At 50.7% G+C, this 15174-nt stretch overlaps 1 protein-coding gene across 5 annotated transcripts in view; it reads right to left on the reverse strand.

Annotated features, from left to right (window-relative positions):
• The window catches only part of SMOC2 (SPARC related modular calcium binding 2), a 149329-nt gene that overhangs the window by 37462 nt on the left and 96693 nt on the right, over positions 1-15174 (reverse strand). For all 5 annotated transcript variants that reach the window (XM_027081154.1, XM_027081149.1, XM_027081145.1 and 2 more), the window contains 2 exons: positions 7214-7400; positions 402-484 (listed from right to left, as the gene is read on the reverse strand). In XM_027081154.1, the coding sequence (XP_026936955.1) occupies positions 402-484; positions 7214-7400 (270 nt within the window). The remainder of the gene's footprint in view (positions 1-401; positions 485-7213; positions 7401-15174) is intronic.

Raw genomic sequence — 15174 nt, forward strand, 5'->3', positions numbered from 1 at the left:
AAACCGCCATGATGCAGGAGTCACGTCCCTACCCTGCGATCTCATCAGATAACTGCAACCCGGCGGGGGTCGGCCGGCACGGGGCTCGCGCCACACGACCAAGTTCAACCTCACATAAATTCCTGGAAGACGCTGGGTCCAGGCGGGACTTGAGGTTTAACTGTTGGAATCATCATTTTTGGTGTATCACAAACACTTACGGGCTTTCTGATGAAAGAGAACATCCATGAAACATTTCTGGGAAGGTATTTTCAATAATCGTAAGGTTGAACTCACTGCCTCTGTTAATTTGAAATCATTCTTTGCGACTAAATTCGCTTGAGATCCTTCCTCATCCTGAATCTGCAAGAAAACTCGAAGCGGCCGCTGGCGCGTCCGACCGAACCCGTCGCTCCACTCACCCTGCAGCTGGCGGCCCCTGTACAAATCCCTTGTTTTGGTCGGATGAGCCCTGGCCGTGTTGTCACATTTCGGCTGCTCGTACCTAGGAGGAGGGGAAGGGAAGAGAGAAGAGCCAGTTAGAGACATCGAGATGGGCGCTGCCTTCCACACCCGAGTGTTCACACCGCAGGCTTCCTCGGTCCCCGGGACACACGGGCATCTCTTCCTCACGTTATAGTGCTCGGGATGGAGGACCTTTGGTGACCTTTGTGGCAATTTAGTACGTTCTTCACAGTCAGTAGGAAGCAGCAGGACGCACAGGGCTCTGTCCCTCCATCCAGTTTCTGAAACACAACCTGTAGAGTGGCCGCCGAACGCCCCTGCCTAGGACGGGATCTTGATACGGTTCAGCGTGGGGGGAGGGGCTGAGGAGGGGAAATGCAAGCACAAGCAGTACGTGAGGGCAGGGTCACAGCCCCCGGGAAAGAGCGCAAAGTCTCAGAGAGGACCTCAGAATTCTTAACTGCTACATTACTCAAAGACCAACGAATTCAAAATCTAACTCCCGAAGCTACAAAAGGTTGTCTCAGGGTTCAAAGAATAAAGAGTATGTTCTGAGGGGCTTCCCTGGTGGCGCAGTGGTTGAGAGTCCGCCTGCCGATGCAGGGGACACGGGTTCGTGCCCCGGTCCGGGAAGATCCCACATGCCGTGGAGCGGCTGGGCCCGTGAGCCATGGCCGCTGAGCCTGCGCGTCCGGAGCCTGCGCTCCGCAACGGGAGAGGCCACAACAGTGAGAGGCCCGCGAACCGCAAAAAAATAAAATAAAATAAAATAAAGAGTATGTTCTGGGCCCGCGGAGTCAACAGGAACAGGGTGGCCCTTGGTACCTGAGTAGGCGGGGCCGGGTGCCTGCGGCTACTTCACTTCGGGGATGCCAGTATTGACAGCAATTCTGGATGGATCTGCCGGCTGGGCTCCAGATCCAGGCCCAGGTGGACAGCTTGCCCAGCAGAGCCTCCTTCAAGGCTCTTTATAAAGCCCGTTGGGCGGGATACGTGGAGAGACTCCCAGCACCTGCCCCTCTGCTGGGAGACACAGGGAGATGCACATCCCCTGGGGGCAAGCGCCCAGTCTTACGGGGACGTCGACAATTCAGTAGCGGGCCTGGCAGCTGTGAGAACCTGCCCTTAGGGCTCTTAATGCAGTCTCAGGGGTCAGGAAGGATTCTTGGCAAATGGGAACGACAGTCAGAGCCGGTCGGGGGCGGCGCAGGAGGGACGGTCAGGCCCGGGGGCTGCTGATTCCCAGGATATGAACGACGTCCCCTCGAGGCCTCACCCTCTCTCGCTGCCCGTTTCCTTTTCACTCTCTCAGAAAGAGATACGAGATCAGGTTTACTGCATAGGGATCGTTTCTGATTCTTATTTTTCATTATTTCTTGCTTTCCCACCCGAGAAAATAGAAGAATGAAATTCCTCGCTGAAGGGATCCTTTCTCAGCATCCCTCCCTGGCGCCCGGGGAGCCGGGGCCGGTCTTGGAGGGTCGGGTCCAGCGCGGTTGAAACACAGCCAGGGCACCACGAGCTCCTCCAGCCACTCACATCCTGAATAGCCTCTTTGATACCAGAAAACTTAACACCCCACTCACACAAACTTAATATGCCTTTTTGAAATGTTGTTTTTGAAATTAAAGAGTCCCTGACACACTCCGGCTAACAGTTAAGCGATCACATTTTCGCCAAAAGCCATTAACTCATATCCTTTTGAAATGCAGTGGGGTTCAGTGCAGATGGCATTGGAACCACGGTCTCAGGAATGAACGGGGGTGAAGGGACCTCTTACCCACCTGGTGTCTCCTCTCCCACCTGGGACTGAGACAGGTAGGTAAGGAGCCAGAAATTCCCTAGGGGAACATTCGGGAGAGAAGCCAGGTAACGGAGAGACGGCTAAGAGCTCGTTGCTACTCACGCTTGTTAAATCTGGGGAAACGGAGCACATGCTCAGGACTGAAAACTCCTCGTTTCAGACTCTAGATCAGCGTCCATGGGGCTGGGGAGGTTGGAAATGGTACCCACGCTACAGCTGACACCTTCACAGCCAGCAGCCCGTGAAATGTGAGCTGTGAAAGAACAAGCGAAGTCCCAGGTCCTAAGCAAGCAGGTACAGCTAGGGACGGGGCTCCCGGGGAGGCCGGACGGCCCAGCCACCCCTGGGATGCTTGATCTGTGAGAACGTCAGCCACCGGCTGTTCTGTCATGGTAAGAAGTTGGACCGTTAGTATGAGCTCTGTGTACAGCCTGTCAAAGGCGTGGAGTCAACGCCGGTACCCCCACGTGGTGATAAGAAACCACAGAACTGCCAACCCCATCCTGAATCTGCGAAGCCGCCTGGAAATTAACCTTACTGCGTGATCATCCCGGTTTTGCTCCATATCTGGGCTGTAGATGTCTCAAGAATCCCAGCACTGACATTGATACAAAAATGTATGTTTAAATGGCAACATTCTGCTCCTTGTAAGGAATACTGTGACTTGCGGAAATGACAATCTCGAGAAACAGAATCAGTGCCTTTGAAGATAAAGCCGTTTAAATTGTGCTGACATCTGTCAGCATCCTTTCCAATAGTGTTTATTTTAAGTTATTTGTATAAGATAAAAAAGCACATCTCTTAATCATCTGGTTGCCCGTCAGATACCAGGCTCTCTGCCAGGGAGAAATTCGATTTCATGCTCACACGGCCAGCAAGCCGCGTGGGCTCCACACGCTGGGAACGGGATCCTCGTGCCAGGTCAGAGCAGCCTGCAGCCTGGTGGCAGGTGGACAAACCCTCATTGGCCAACAAGAAAGTGAAAGAGAAATCCCTCCGTTCTGGGCGCTAATGTAGCAGCTGGCGGTCAGCCTGATCCACGCTTAACCCGATAGCTCACGCCAGCTCTCCCCTCTATGAATCAGCGACCAGGCTGGAACCTGCCCCCCTCCTCCCAGGTCCTGTCCCACCACGCGTGGCCTGGGCTCCGGCCTGCAGGGGCTCTGAATACCTTGGCTAAGATGTCAGTTTTGACTCAAAAAGGCAGGGAGACCAGCAGATGCATCAGCACGCGGTCCAACTCATGTTTCTACCTGACGACCAGCCCACCTAGAAATTCTGCCCCGTAGCTGCTCTCTGCCTCTGTGCGTTTATTGTCTTTGGCACAAGCCTGTATCAAAACGTGTGCTTTGTAATTACCTTTCCTGATGACCCAGGAAAGGAGGACTAGCTTCTAATGAGGATGCTTTTATATTTATGTCATCTCACTGTTCTTGGATTTTTAAATTAGGCTTCCCCATCAGAAAATATAGAGAACGATTGTGGGGGGGACTTGAACTGTCTACCCAAATATAAATCAAAACTATAAAGCATCTCCCTGGAACAGCTTATTTCAGAAAAATCGCAAGAAAATAGCATTTATGCACCAGAAAGTATGTAAGCAATAATGCAGAAGACTTTCTGTGACGTTGCTACTCAGTCACAGCAGAAGCAGGGGTAAGTGAGGGCTGGTGACGCCGGCCAGCGTCTCATAAGATATGCCTTAAACTTGACGATTTTGACTGATTTCCCAGTATCCACGTAGAAATCTGTTTAAACCAATTCCATTTTTCTTGCCAGTGATGGGTTTAGCTGTAGTCATATGATCCAATTACGGCCAATAATCCATGACTTAAGTCAGCTAGGGGACTTTTAGGAAAGGTTGTTTGGTTCCTAAGAAAGAGAGAGATGGGCTGTGTGTCCTCTGAGCATGTGGTGTCTGAATGAGATGCCCGGATCCCTGAAGCCATCTTGTGACCATGAGGGGAGTCTGTCCAAGGGCAAAGGCAACACATGAGGATGTCAGAGGAAAGACTTGGGAGACCCTATGTCCTCAGTGACATCACCAAGTCACAGCATCCATTGAAAGGGAACTCCTTCCATCTCTGCACCCCTTCCTTAGGTTACATAGTCCCTCCCTGTTTATGCCCATTTTTCAGGTTTACCACTAACAGAAGTGAAGAGTTTCCTAATCGATACATCCTCCCTTTTGACCAAAACATAACTAGATTCTAGCTCTGGGACCTACGCTGTCGGGGGCCACATTCCCCCCTCCATCTGGACTGCCCCCTGCAGACATCATCGGCTTGCTCCCCAGATCCTTCTGGACCTGCATCCGACCTCAGCATTTTGGGAGCCCCCGGCCATCCAGCTGAAGCTGCCCCTCCGTTCCCTATTTCCTGTGTGTCATCCTCCAGGGCAGCTATCACAAGCCGGCGTATGACCTCACGTTCAGCTTTTCTGCTTCTGCGGTTTGCTCTGTGTCCCTTTCCCCCCACGGAACATAAGCTCCATGGAGGCACAGGGTTCTGTCCGCTTTGTTCCCTGAATACCCCCAACCCCTAGAGCGGCACCTTCAACATTGAGGGATTTCAAACGTTTAGTGAATAAAAAGGGAACCTCTGGGTGACAGGGAGGGGAGTGTTTCTCGGAGCTTTAAGAGATCGTATCCCTTCTGTGTAAACTCTGCCACACGTAGAACCTGCTCCGTGTGGCCTCGGGGGCCCAGGGGGTGGCCCCGTCCATGCCTGGGTGCTGAATGATGGGGCCCAGGGCCCTCCCTGACGGGAGGTAGCCTGGTCGGAGGGTGACATTCTGGCCAGTTAGAGTGAGGGGAGGCCCACCGAGGGTCCATGGGGAAGGCCTTTCTTGCTGTCAGAAAAGCCACATTATGTTGTCACGGCCGTGTGATGCTTCTAGAAGCCAGGACAGGAATCAGGCCAGAGCATGCTTGTGTGCTGAAGATGCAGAGCAGGGAGAACAATAACGGCTCATGAAAATCACGTCCTTTAACCGCGGAAATAATCGGAGTCTCTGTCCCCGAGAGCATTGGGTGCGGCCACGTTTAAGACTGGTGGGCCGTAAGGACAGCTCAGCCTCGATGGACGGAGCCCTGTGGGAAACGTGCGGGTTCTGACACCCCCCTCGCTACCAGCCTCAGTTCTGATGGTGTCGGGGTCATGACAGTCAGCATCGGAGAGGATGAACAGAGGAATGAACGAATGAGAGAAAAGTACAGCTCGAGTCTGAGGGGTCTCCTCCCCTGGGTCTAATTGAAGTCTGTTTCTTGAAACTCAAAGAAGACGGAGTCCCTCCCTCCTATACAAAAAAATAGGGAAAATGAGAACTTGGTACTCTGTTCCAAAAAAGTCTGGACAGAATGAAATCAGGATGGACAGGAGGGAGGAGGGCTTCTTGTGTTTCTCGTCTGACTGTAAGATAAAAATGTTTATAGGTTCTACAGGGACAACGTGATAGAGCTGATCTCAGCATCTGAGCCAGTCTGCGGAGCCTGGCTCTGACAGCATGAGGACTTTTGCTGGCCGGAGCTATGAGATCGTTCTGAGCGCCCCTGCAGCTGGGCCTGGGGTCCACAAGCCTGAGTTTGAAGTAATGGAAATGTCATTTCCCAAGAAAGGTTTCTTAGCAAAGATCACTCCCTACATACAGATGCGTTCAGGAACGAGCAAAGCAATTTCTCACACAAAACCCTGGGAAGATTTATGTTCTCTTTATGTTTGAAACAATCTCCTACGACCACCCACAGAGGGAACCTCAGTCTCTGGCCTGGACACCCCGTCAAGGTCCAGGGCGGCCGGGGCCTGGGGTTCCCATCCCCAAGGAGCCTGGTCTCCCAAATGAGCCAGATGGGGCTCCAGGTGTGGCTGGACTTTCTCATGAGGAAAAGTCAGCTGGTTACCTGTCCTTCCAGCTCCCGGAATCTACATGGGTGCATTTCCCCTTCTACACGCACCATGGTCACCCTTGAGAAATTGGGGAAAGTATCTTAGGAGGCATCAAGGTGCTCATGCCTCAGTGCTGCAGAGGGAACCAGGGCTTAAACTGGATCACACGTGAGAGGTAATAGTGTCCTTCACCTGTAAACTACTTCTATACCAATCTCGGAAAAACCAAAGGTCAATTCATCTGACCAAGAGTCGCAAAAACATCCTTTTACTTGTTCACACTATTTCCAGGAACAAATATCAGGTCTTCCCCCGGTGCTATTATAAAATGACTTGCTTTGGGCTTCCCTGGTGGCGCAGTGGTTGAGAGTCCGCCTGCCGACGCAGGGGACGCGGGTTCGTGCCCTGGTCCGGGAAGATCCCACATGCCGCGGAGCGGCTGGGCCCGTGAGCCATGGCCGGTGAGCCTGCGCGTCCGGAGCCTGTGCTCCGCAACAGGAGAGGCCACAGCAGTGAGAGGCCCGCGTACCGCAAAAAAAAAAAAAAAAAAAAAAAAAGACTTTCTTTGCTAGGACTCGCACAAAACATGAATGAATGGATCGGTTTGTATTTCAGACCCTGAGTAACTACTGTTGCCCCTGACCTCAGTACTCTCTTTCTTTTTCAGTGGCAATTTCAGGAGACAGGTATCTCTGGACTACAGAGAGCTGTCCTGGGCAATCGGTTCCTGTGAAATGCGAGGTTCCCTTTGCCAACACCGGGGACAAAAGAAGCTGAGGTGATAGATGATACATTCTAGGTGCCCACCCCAGCCTGGATACCAGAGCCATTTTTCAAACTTCCAGCCTGCGTGAATACAGATAGGAGCAAAATTGCCTAAAAAGTCTGTCTTCACCACCCTCGTGCCATCGCTGGCATCGCCAGCTCCTGGTGACGTCAGGGAGATGGGCTCCCGCCGGCACCGGCGTTAACGCCGCACTGAGAAGTGGGGTGAGGTCCGGGGCACGGGCATCGCATCTGCGACGGGTGGGAACCATGGGGGCTCCGCATTCTGGGGTCTTCCGGCCCCACGGAGACTTACCTGGTGGACGTGCCCGGGATGGGGCGGCCGGTGTCCACCAGGACGCACCAGCAGTAGCCCGTGGAGGGGTGGCACTGCACCGGCTTGTAGAGGCCGCCGTGGGCGCACTCGGGGATGACCACGTTGTCGTTCTTGGGCTGTCTGGCCTCCTCCAGGGCCGACTGCTGCTCCTGGTCACACGAGGACACTGCAGCGAGAAGGAGACACGCGTGAGGCCGCGGCGGGTCACCCGGGGAGCCTACAGGGGATGAGACTGAACAGGAAACGGAGGGGCCGGCGAGGAGGGTCAGTGCGGGCGGTCAGCATCCACAGGTGGATCTGACGCCCCGTGGAGGCCCGGAGGCCACAGGTGGGACCCAGGCCCCAGGGATGGCCACGGTCCTCTGCTCTGGGTCCCCGTCAGGGGCCCGGGCCAGCAGGCACGTGGTCCAGTCCCAGCGAGTCCTGGCGGCCCCTCCCGCTGCAGCCGCGATGTGCTGACACCACTACCCACACCCCCCAGGAGGGTCCTGGAAGAGCAGCCCCCCACTCGCCCCGAGGGCTGACTGAGGCTGAGTCTGGAAATCCCAGCTGCAGTATTTCCGAAACAGCCTGTGTTTCTGGAAATTAGTCAAGAAGAAGACGAGGGGCTTTTTTTTTAAAGCTGTGTCCAGGGCTTAGCGCTGAAACTCATCCACACGAAAACTAAGCGATCACTTAAAAAACTTCCAGGGCCGGGTATTTCCATGTATAAAGCCTTATGTCTTTTTATGTTAATAAATTCAGTTTCTTTTTTGCGTTTGGACATGAGCTTACTTAGATCCACCTTCTGCCCCAAATAGACCGAGAATGCCTTAGAACCATATAAACGAGTCCATGCTACTCAGTGATCCTCACATGGTAATGAATTTGAGTCAAATGAAGGTGAAGACCACTTTATCCCTCACTAGAGATTCACACGAGCTTTAAAATATAATCCAGAAAACATTGGGCACAGAATATTCCAAATGTTCCTGTTCTGCATCCTTCCAGCCCAAATACATGGCATTAAAAATTCACAGCAGCGAACTAAACCTCCTCCTCACCCGTGTTAAAGAATTCCAGGGGCTTCCCTGGTGGCGCAGTGGTTGAGAGTCCGCCTGCCGATGCAGGGGACGCGGGTTCGTGCCCCGGTCCGGGAGGATCCCACATGCCGCGGAGCGGCTGGGCCTGTGAGCCATGGCCGCTGAGCCTGCACGTCCAGAGCCTGTGCTCCGCAACGGGAGAGGCCACAACAGTGAGAGGCCCGCGTACCGCAAAAAAAAAAAAGAATTCCAAATGTGGGCGCTTGTTTCCAGTTTCCGCCCTTGGAGTGGGGTTTCTCTGGCTCGGCCTCTGCACCGAATCAGAGCCAGCGCGAACAAACAGCCCACCGCAAGACCTCTCACCCTCGGACAGGGCTGTCTCAGAACAGGCTCTCCCTCACCTGAGCTGTCTTTTGGGATCTAAAGATTCTTTTGTTTTCATATTTCCCCGTAAAAGGGAAAAGAAAACAGACAACATACTGGACGAATGTATTTTAAATAAAATCTTTAGAGCAATTTCCTGCTTAGAAAGTAATTTTCCACAAATGACGTTTTAGCCTGCTTTGAAACGAACTAACTACAGTTTACAGGGAGGTTATAACTGTAGATGTGACACCGCACAGGTGGGGAACCCCCGAAAGCTGGGAAGGGGTGTGCTTCTGTGTCAATGGCTGGCGATGGGGGTATGGTACTTAGGAGTTAGGCACCTGACGCAGGTGACAACTCAGGTGACCAGACTGAAGGAGGTTCCCCATGCAGTGTGTCACAGAAACCGTGTTTCATAAAGGTTAGCTCTCATTTTCATTATTTTTCCAGCACTGAAAAAATGCCTGAAAATAATTTTTTTTAAATGGCTGGCATCCCAATGAAGAGGTTAAAAACAAATAAATTAAAAAAAAAAAGAAAAAAGAATGCCTGGCATATCACAGGCACTCAATAAATCTGTTTTGAGATAACTCACAGTCATGGCATTAATAGTTACAGAACCACCCAGATTTTCTTTCCCTAGTAATTCCGTTTACAATCTGAGGATAGTCACATGTACGTTTAATGCTGTGACGAGTTCATCTACTGACTGTATTATCAGATGCTGCTATCGTGTGAGCATAGCATCCCTGCACACGTCCTGGAAGAACACAAAGGTACGGGGCGCCTGGGATTCTCCCCTCACTCCGACTCAGAAGACACTCACAGTGCTTCCTCCTTGGCTGACCTCAGCCTCCTGAAAATGGACGAGGAGGGTGGAAGCTGTAATGCTGTGTGTCCAGACTGACGTCTTGTAGGATAATCTCAAAGCCCAGGGTGGTTCAAATCTCACAGTCATTCTACATTGTTTAATGAACACGAGAGAAGAAGGAAGAAATGGCCCTTGAGCCACGCCATGCGGTTCTGTTCCTAACAGCGAGCACCCTGGTCCCTGCTACAGAGACAGCCCTGCACCCTCAGCTCCCGCCCCCTTTAGGAAGGAATGTGGTCTGTGAGCATGTGGACCAGGGAGCAGGTCCCGAGCCCACTCCGGGACCCTGAGCTGTCTGAGCTGCCCTCTGCTCTCCGAGGCATCCGTGCAATTCCATTAAATTCCCTGTGGCTTTCATTTCCAGAAGTGGATCTTTTTTTGGGGGGGTGGGGGGGTCGGGGCAGTCTGCAAGTTAAGAATTTTAAATAGCAAAGTCATGATTCTAAATCAGCCCAACATCCAGATCGGGCACTTGGTTTCCACCAGCAGTCATACTGTACTGACTGGTGCACTCAACAAATGCTGCACCAGGCACTGCTCTGGGCGCTAACAGGGTACCCGGGCAGGGGCTTTCTAATACACGGTTCATCTCTAATTCACACAAAAAATGGAAGGTGCTGCATTTCTTATAAAAGCACCACCCAAGTTTTTAAAAATTTCATACTGATCGTTTCCTTTAAGTTCTGTACTTTTCTAAGCACTCTAGACTTTCTCAGCAAATAGGCAGATACACAAATCAAACCGACCCCCTGTGTTACAGGGTTAATTTAACGAGGCTTTCGCTCCAACTGTGACTAGGAAACTGGCTTGGAATCAAAATGACAATGACTCACGTTTCTTTCTGAAGTGACCGATTCGTTACTTTAGATCATGGGGGCAACCTAAGGAGGACGGAGGCTGGGCTACACGGCTTCAGAGGCAACTGGTTCCTGTCTTTTGAAACCCTCAAAGTAGCTGGTCCGTCCCTCACTGGAGTTCCACGTGCAGGCGGCTCAGCTGATGGCGGGACCTGCTCCAGGAAGCTCTCCTGGAGACACGTTGCTTACTTTCCTGTGCACTTGGCCCTTTTTCAGAAGCTTTACTAGTGAACAGAATTTATGGTGTGATTATCTGGGCACAAAATGCTTTCCATGCTCTATCCAAGAACATACTGTATCTATAGAAATAGTTCTGGAAAATTCTTGAAATGGCCCTTTTCAGGATTGTACATCATATTTGAAGGCTCACCATAAGCAAGGCAGTATTAACTCAACCACCTCTTAAAATTTGCTGAGAATGTTGTAAAATATGGCAGACATCGTTGCCAAGTCAGAAGAGATTCCGTGTTTGTTTATATAAACATCCTGGCTGAAGTTAGAACCGTTCACTTATGCAACTTTATTTGGTAAACCTGGCTCCGTGTGGGGAATTCAGTTTCTCTTACGGGAGAAATGCAATTACATTTTACATTTTAGGGCCATATGGAAGGAAGTAGATCTTCTTTAAACAAATTCATGATGGTCCAAGGGAACAGAGGCTAAAGGGCTGTCCCATCTGTCTAACAGTCACCCTCCTGAGACAGCTGAGCTCTGCCCCATCCCGCTGGGGCCAAAACGAGATGGCTGAGGGCAAAAGCTCCTGGAGCGGGATTCTCTCCGGCAAAGACGCCCCTGCTCTGTGCAGGATGTTAATCGCGCCTGGAAAAGGAGATGAACAGCCAACAAGTAGCATTTCATCGCACTGGAAACTCACCCCATCACTGAGACACACGGGAATGGGACTCCAAAAAGACAAGTCCCAACCACGTTTTAGAAAAATGTCAGTGAGATCTCATCACATGGTGGGAAAGAGCACAGAAAAAGGGACTCTTGAGAGAAAGTAAAAATGGAGAGGGCCAAACAACGATGGTGGAAATAGGCGAGAGGGAAGGAGGGACGGTTGGAAGGCACTTGTGAAGGTCTGGTCAGGACTGGCTGAGGACCAGGTGAAAGTGTGTGTGCCAGTGGAGACGCCTGCAGCTGGCTGATGGGTAGCGTCGCAAAGGGCACCAAAGCTGGAGTTTTACAGTAATTATCTCATGAAAAGTTAGGTTTGAAACCATTCCAAAAGGATGTCCTCCAATGGATAAATATAAAGTTTGGGATTCTGGAAATAATTCAGCAAGAAAATAAAATGACTAATGCTCACAAAATTCAAATTATACCATCCACTTTCATAGGTTAGATGAAAATATTTACGTTTTCTTTCCTATTCAGACGAGATCAGGCACGTGCAGGGTGGTACGACCGACCATGACTTCTTTCCTATTCAGAAGGGCTTTAACTACATAATTTTCTCTTATACTGAATGTTGGGGAGTTAATGTGTGAAAGAAGAAGAATTGAAAGAGAAAAAATGAACAGAAGGAATTTTAATGTGAGGGCGTCCAAAGGAAGGTGAGTTGTGTCGAAAGAAGCCACTGAATTTGTCCAAGAAAAACCACCCAAAGAGAGTCCCCATTTGAGGAATACGTTGCGGGCAAAGGAAACGTTGAGAGATAATTTAGAATTGATGATTGGGTTGACTAATTGGGTTGAATAAAGCCTGAAGCATTTTTATAGGCAGCAATAACATATCGTATCCATTCTAAAAACATGGTCTGCAGACTTGGCCGTATTTCAGAAGGATGCCCACGGCAGCTGTCAGTTTTGTGGTCAGCTCTCCCTCTGAAGGGCTTCCCATGAATACTGGGGGGTTTACGGAAGACACAGAAAACCCCACCCACAAAATGAAAAGTGTGGTAACCTGGATGCTGTTAATACATTTTATAACTTACACTCACCAAAAGACACTATTGAGAAAGTGAAAAGGCGAGCCCCAGACGGGGAGAAAATGTTCGTAACACACACACCTGACAAAGATTCAGGTTATGTCAATAACCCCTACGAATCAATAAAAAGGACAAATAATCTAATTTAAATTGGGCAAAGATCTGAACAGACAATTCAAAAGGAAAGGTATGTGACTCCACAATAAGCAGTGAGAAAACCGCCGGGCATCCCCAGTCCCCAGGGAAATGCAAAGCAAACCCACAGGAGGTACCTCCGTGGGCCTGCGGGAGGGGCCCTGAGGACCCACTCCAGAGGCCCCCGAGGCTGGCGACGATGTGGTGCAGTGGGGACCCTCCTGCGTTCCTCACACAAGTGTGACGTCTACACCAGGTGTTTGCCCAAGAGCAATTAGAGCACACATCCACAGAGCGATGGGTGCAGAATGCACAGAGCAGCTCTGCTCATCACAGCCCCCAAACGGAAACAACTAAAAGAGCCATTTACTGGAAAACGTCCAGATCGTGGTATACGCATACAATGTACAATTGTGCATATAAACTAGAGAATAAATGGGAAACAAATAAGACCAACAAGAGTGAATCTACAAACTATTATAATGAGTGAAAAAGGCAGAAACCAGGACTCATATGATGCCATCATTCCACTTATACAAAACTCTAGCCCAGGTAAAAGGATCGTCGAGTGATGGAAACCTAAGCGGAGGTGGCCTCCGAGCAGGCCTGGCCCGGGAGAGCCTGAGAGCATCGGCGGTGGTGAAGACCTCCTGCCCTGGGGGACACACACGCTGCAGCCCACCTCACTGTGCACACGTTCCTGATAGACAATCGACACCTAAATGACGCGTAAAAAGTTCTCTTAATAAAAATAAAATAGGGATCCTAAGATATGAGAAAATAGCGACCACAGTTTAACAGGCAATATATTTATTTTCCTTTTTGGTATATCTGAAGATGGACAGTATCTCGGATTCAGTGATAAACCAAATACACGTGCGAGTCCATCGCTGGCTCCCAGGAACAGTACTTAAGAAATGCTTAGTCTTTCCTTTCTTTTTGTCCAACAGGATGTGGTGCTCCATTACCCACTAAACAAACACAGCAAGCTTGACGTTACACCAGTATGGCCAGCCTTGTTCATGAGAAGGCTCTTGGTAAATGAGGACATTGGGATTGACATACACACCACTACATATAAGACAGATAACCAGTGAGGACCTACTGTAGAGCACAGGGAACTCTACTCGATGTTCTGTTATCACCTATATGGGAAAAGAATCTGAACTGGAAGGGATAGATGTATATGTATAACTGATCCACTCTGTAGTGCACTGGAAACTAACACAACATTGTAAATCGACTGGACTCCAATGATGATGATAATAGTAATAATAATAAGGTCTCGGGCCTCTAAGTACTGACTTAATTGGGTGAGGACAGTTTTTGCTATGAGAACGTGCAGAATCTGCTCAGGTCCCATGTCCAGTGGGCATGAGTCTGCTCTGCAGGAACATCTAAGCTACGGGCAGTTTTCACATCCAGCGGAATCTGCTGCAGAAATGACCAGGTGAGTCCATCTGTCCCCCTGCTCTCTTCCCAGCTTTCTGGGTGCAGTCCCTGTGTTCTGCCTCAGTGTCCTCTGCTGGCCGGGATCCTGTTGCTCTGGCCACCCTGCTGCACTGCCAGGACCTGCGTGGACTAGTTTGTTTAACTTCGAAGGCCTTGGCCAAGTCCAGCTGCCACGGCAGCCACCAGCTGGACGGCTCGGAAACGCATCGTTTCCCCACCCAACACTCACGGCCATCCGGACGGCGCTCTGCTGGGCCCTCAATCCCCACCCCCTCAGCTTCTCTCACTCGGGATGATTATGTACTGATTTCCAGGAATAAGTGATGACACGTTGGCCCAATCCGTCTTCTCTCCCCATCACAAGGGGTTTTGCGGCTCCCCCAGACACTGGCAGGGTGTCTCCCCTGTCCTGTGACATTGGGCTCAGACGTGGGAACTACATTGCTCGTGGGGTGTCTGCAGGCTGGGGCTGGACACCTGTATGCGTGTGGGCCACTCTCCTGCCCTTAGGTGTTGCCAGGAGCAGGGCATCCTCCGGTCTCCTCACTCACATCCTCCTCACTCCTCGCTCACTCAGAGGAGAGATGTATGGGACAGACCCAGACCCACATGCAGCCTGGAGCCTCCCAGCAGAGCCCCATGATCAGCAGATGCATGAGAAATGAACACTTGTCACTGATCACAGCTAACATCCTGGGGCTATTTGTTATGAAGCAGTAGCTGTCAGGTACAATAGGCATTCTGGTGTCAGCTTCAGAGGGCAAAAATCAGCATCTTCTATTTTCTTTGCATTTCCTTATAGTATTTTCAGAATTCTCTCAAAAACTACACCTAGTTAAACCACCAAATACCTTGCTTCTCCTGGCATTTTGCCACTTGCCCTTATCAGTACGCGGCCCCTGCCTTTCACATGCATAAGCACAATGGCACATTAACATGTGCTCAGCAAATACGGTGGATGCGGGGCTGGTCTTCCCACAAGGAAGCAGGGTTTCAGAGGGAGGGTCCACGGCAAGCGGTGGGCTGCCGGGCAGCAGGAGCCAGAGTGGGGGCTCTGGAGCAGGTAAAGCGATTTCCACAAGCAGCGGAAAGCATTGTAAGGAGGAGTGCCAGGATCATATTTGTGCTTTAAAACCCTGCTGGCAAAGCTTGCAGACAAAAGACCAGTTCAAGGCTGTCTTTAGTCCCTACAAGGGATAACGAGGGCTTAATCCGAGGCTACCAGATACACATGATAGAAAATAACAAATCCTGGAACGTTAGTAAGCGCAGATTGAAATGCACAGGTAACTCGGCACAAAGCAATG

The sequence above is a fragment of the Aethalodelphis obliquidens genome, unplaced genomic scaffold, assembly GCF_003676395.1.
Source record: "Aethalodelphis obliquidens isolate GAN/ISIS:26980383/991018 unplaced genomic scaffold, ASM367639v1 scaffold3, whole genome shotgun sequence".
Classification (NCBI taxonomy): domain Eukaryota; kingdom Metazoa; phylum Chordata; class Mammalia; order Artiodactyla; family Delphinidae; genus Aethalodelphis; species Aethalodelphis obliquidens.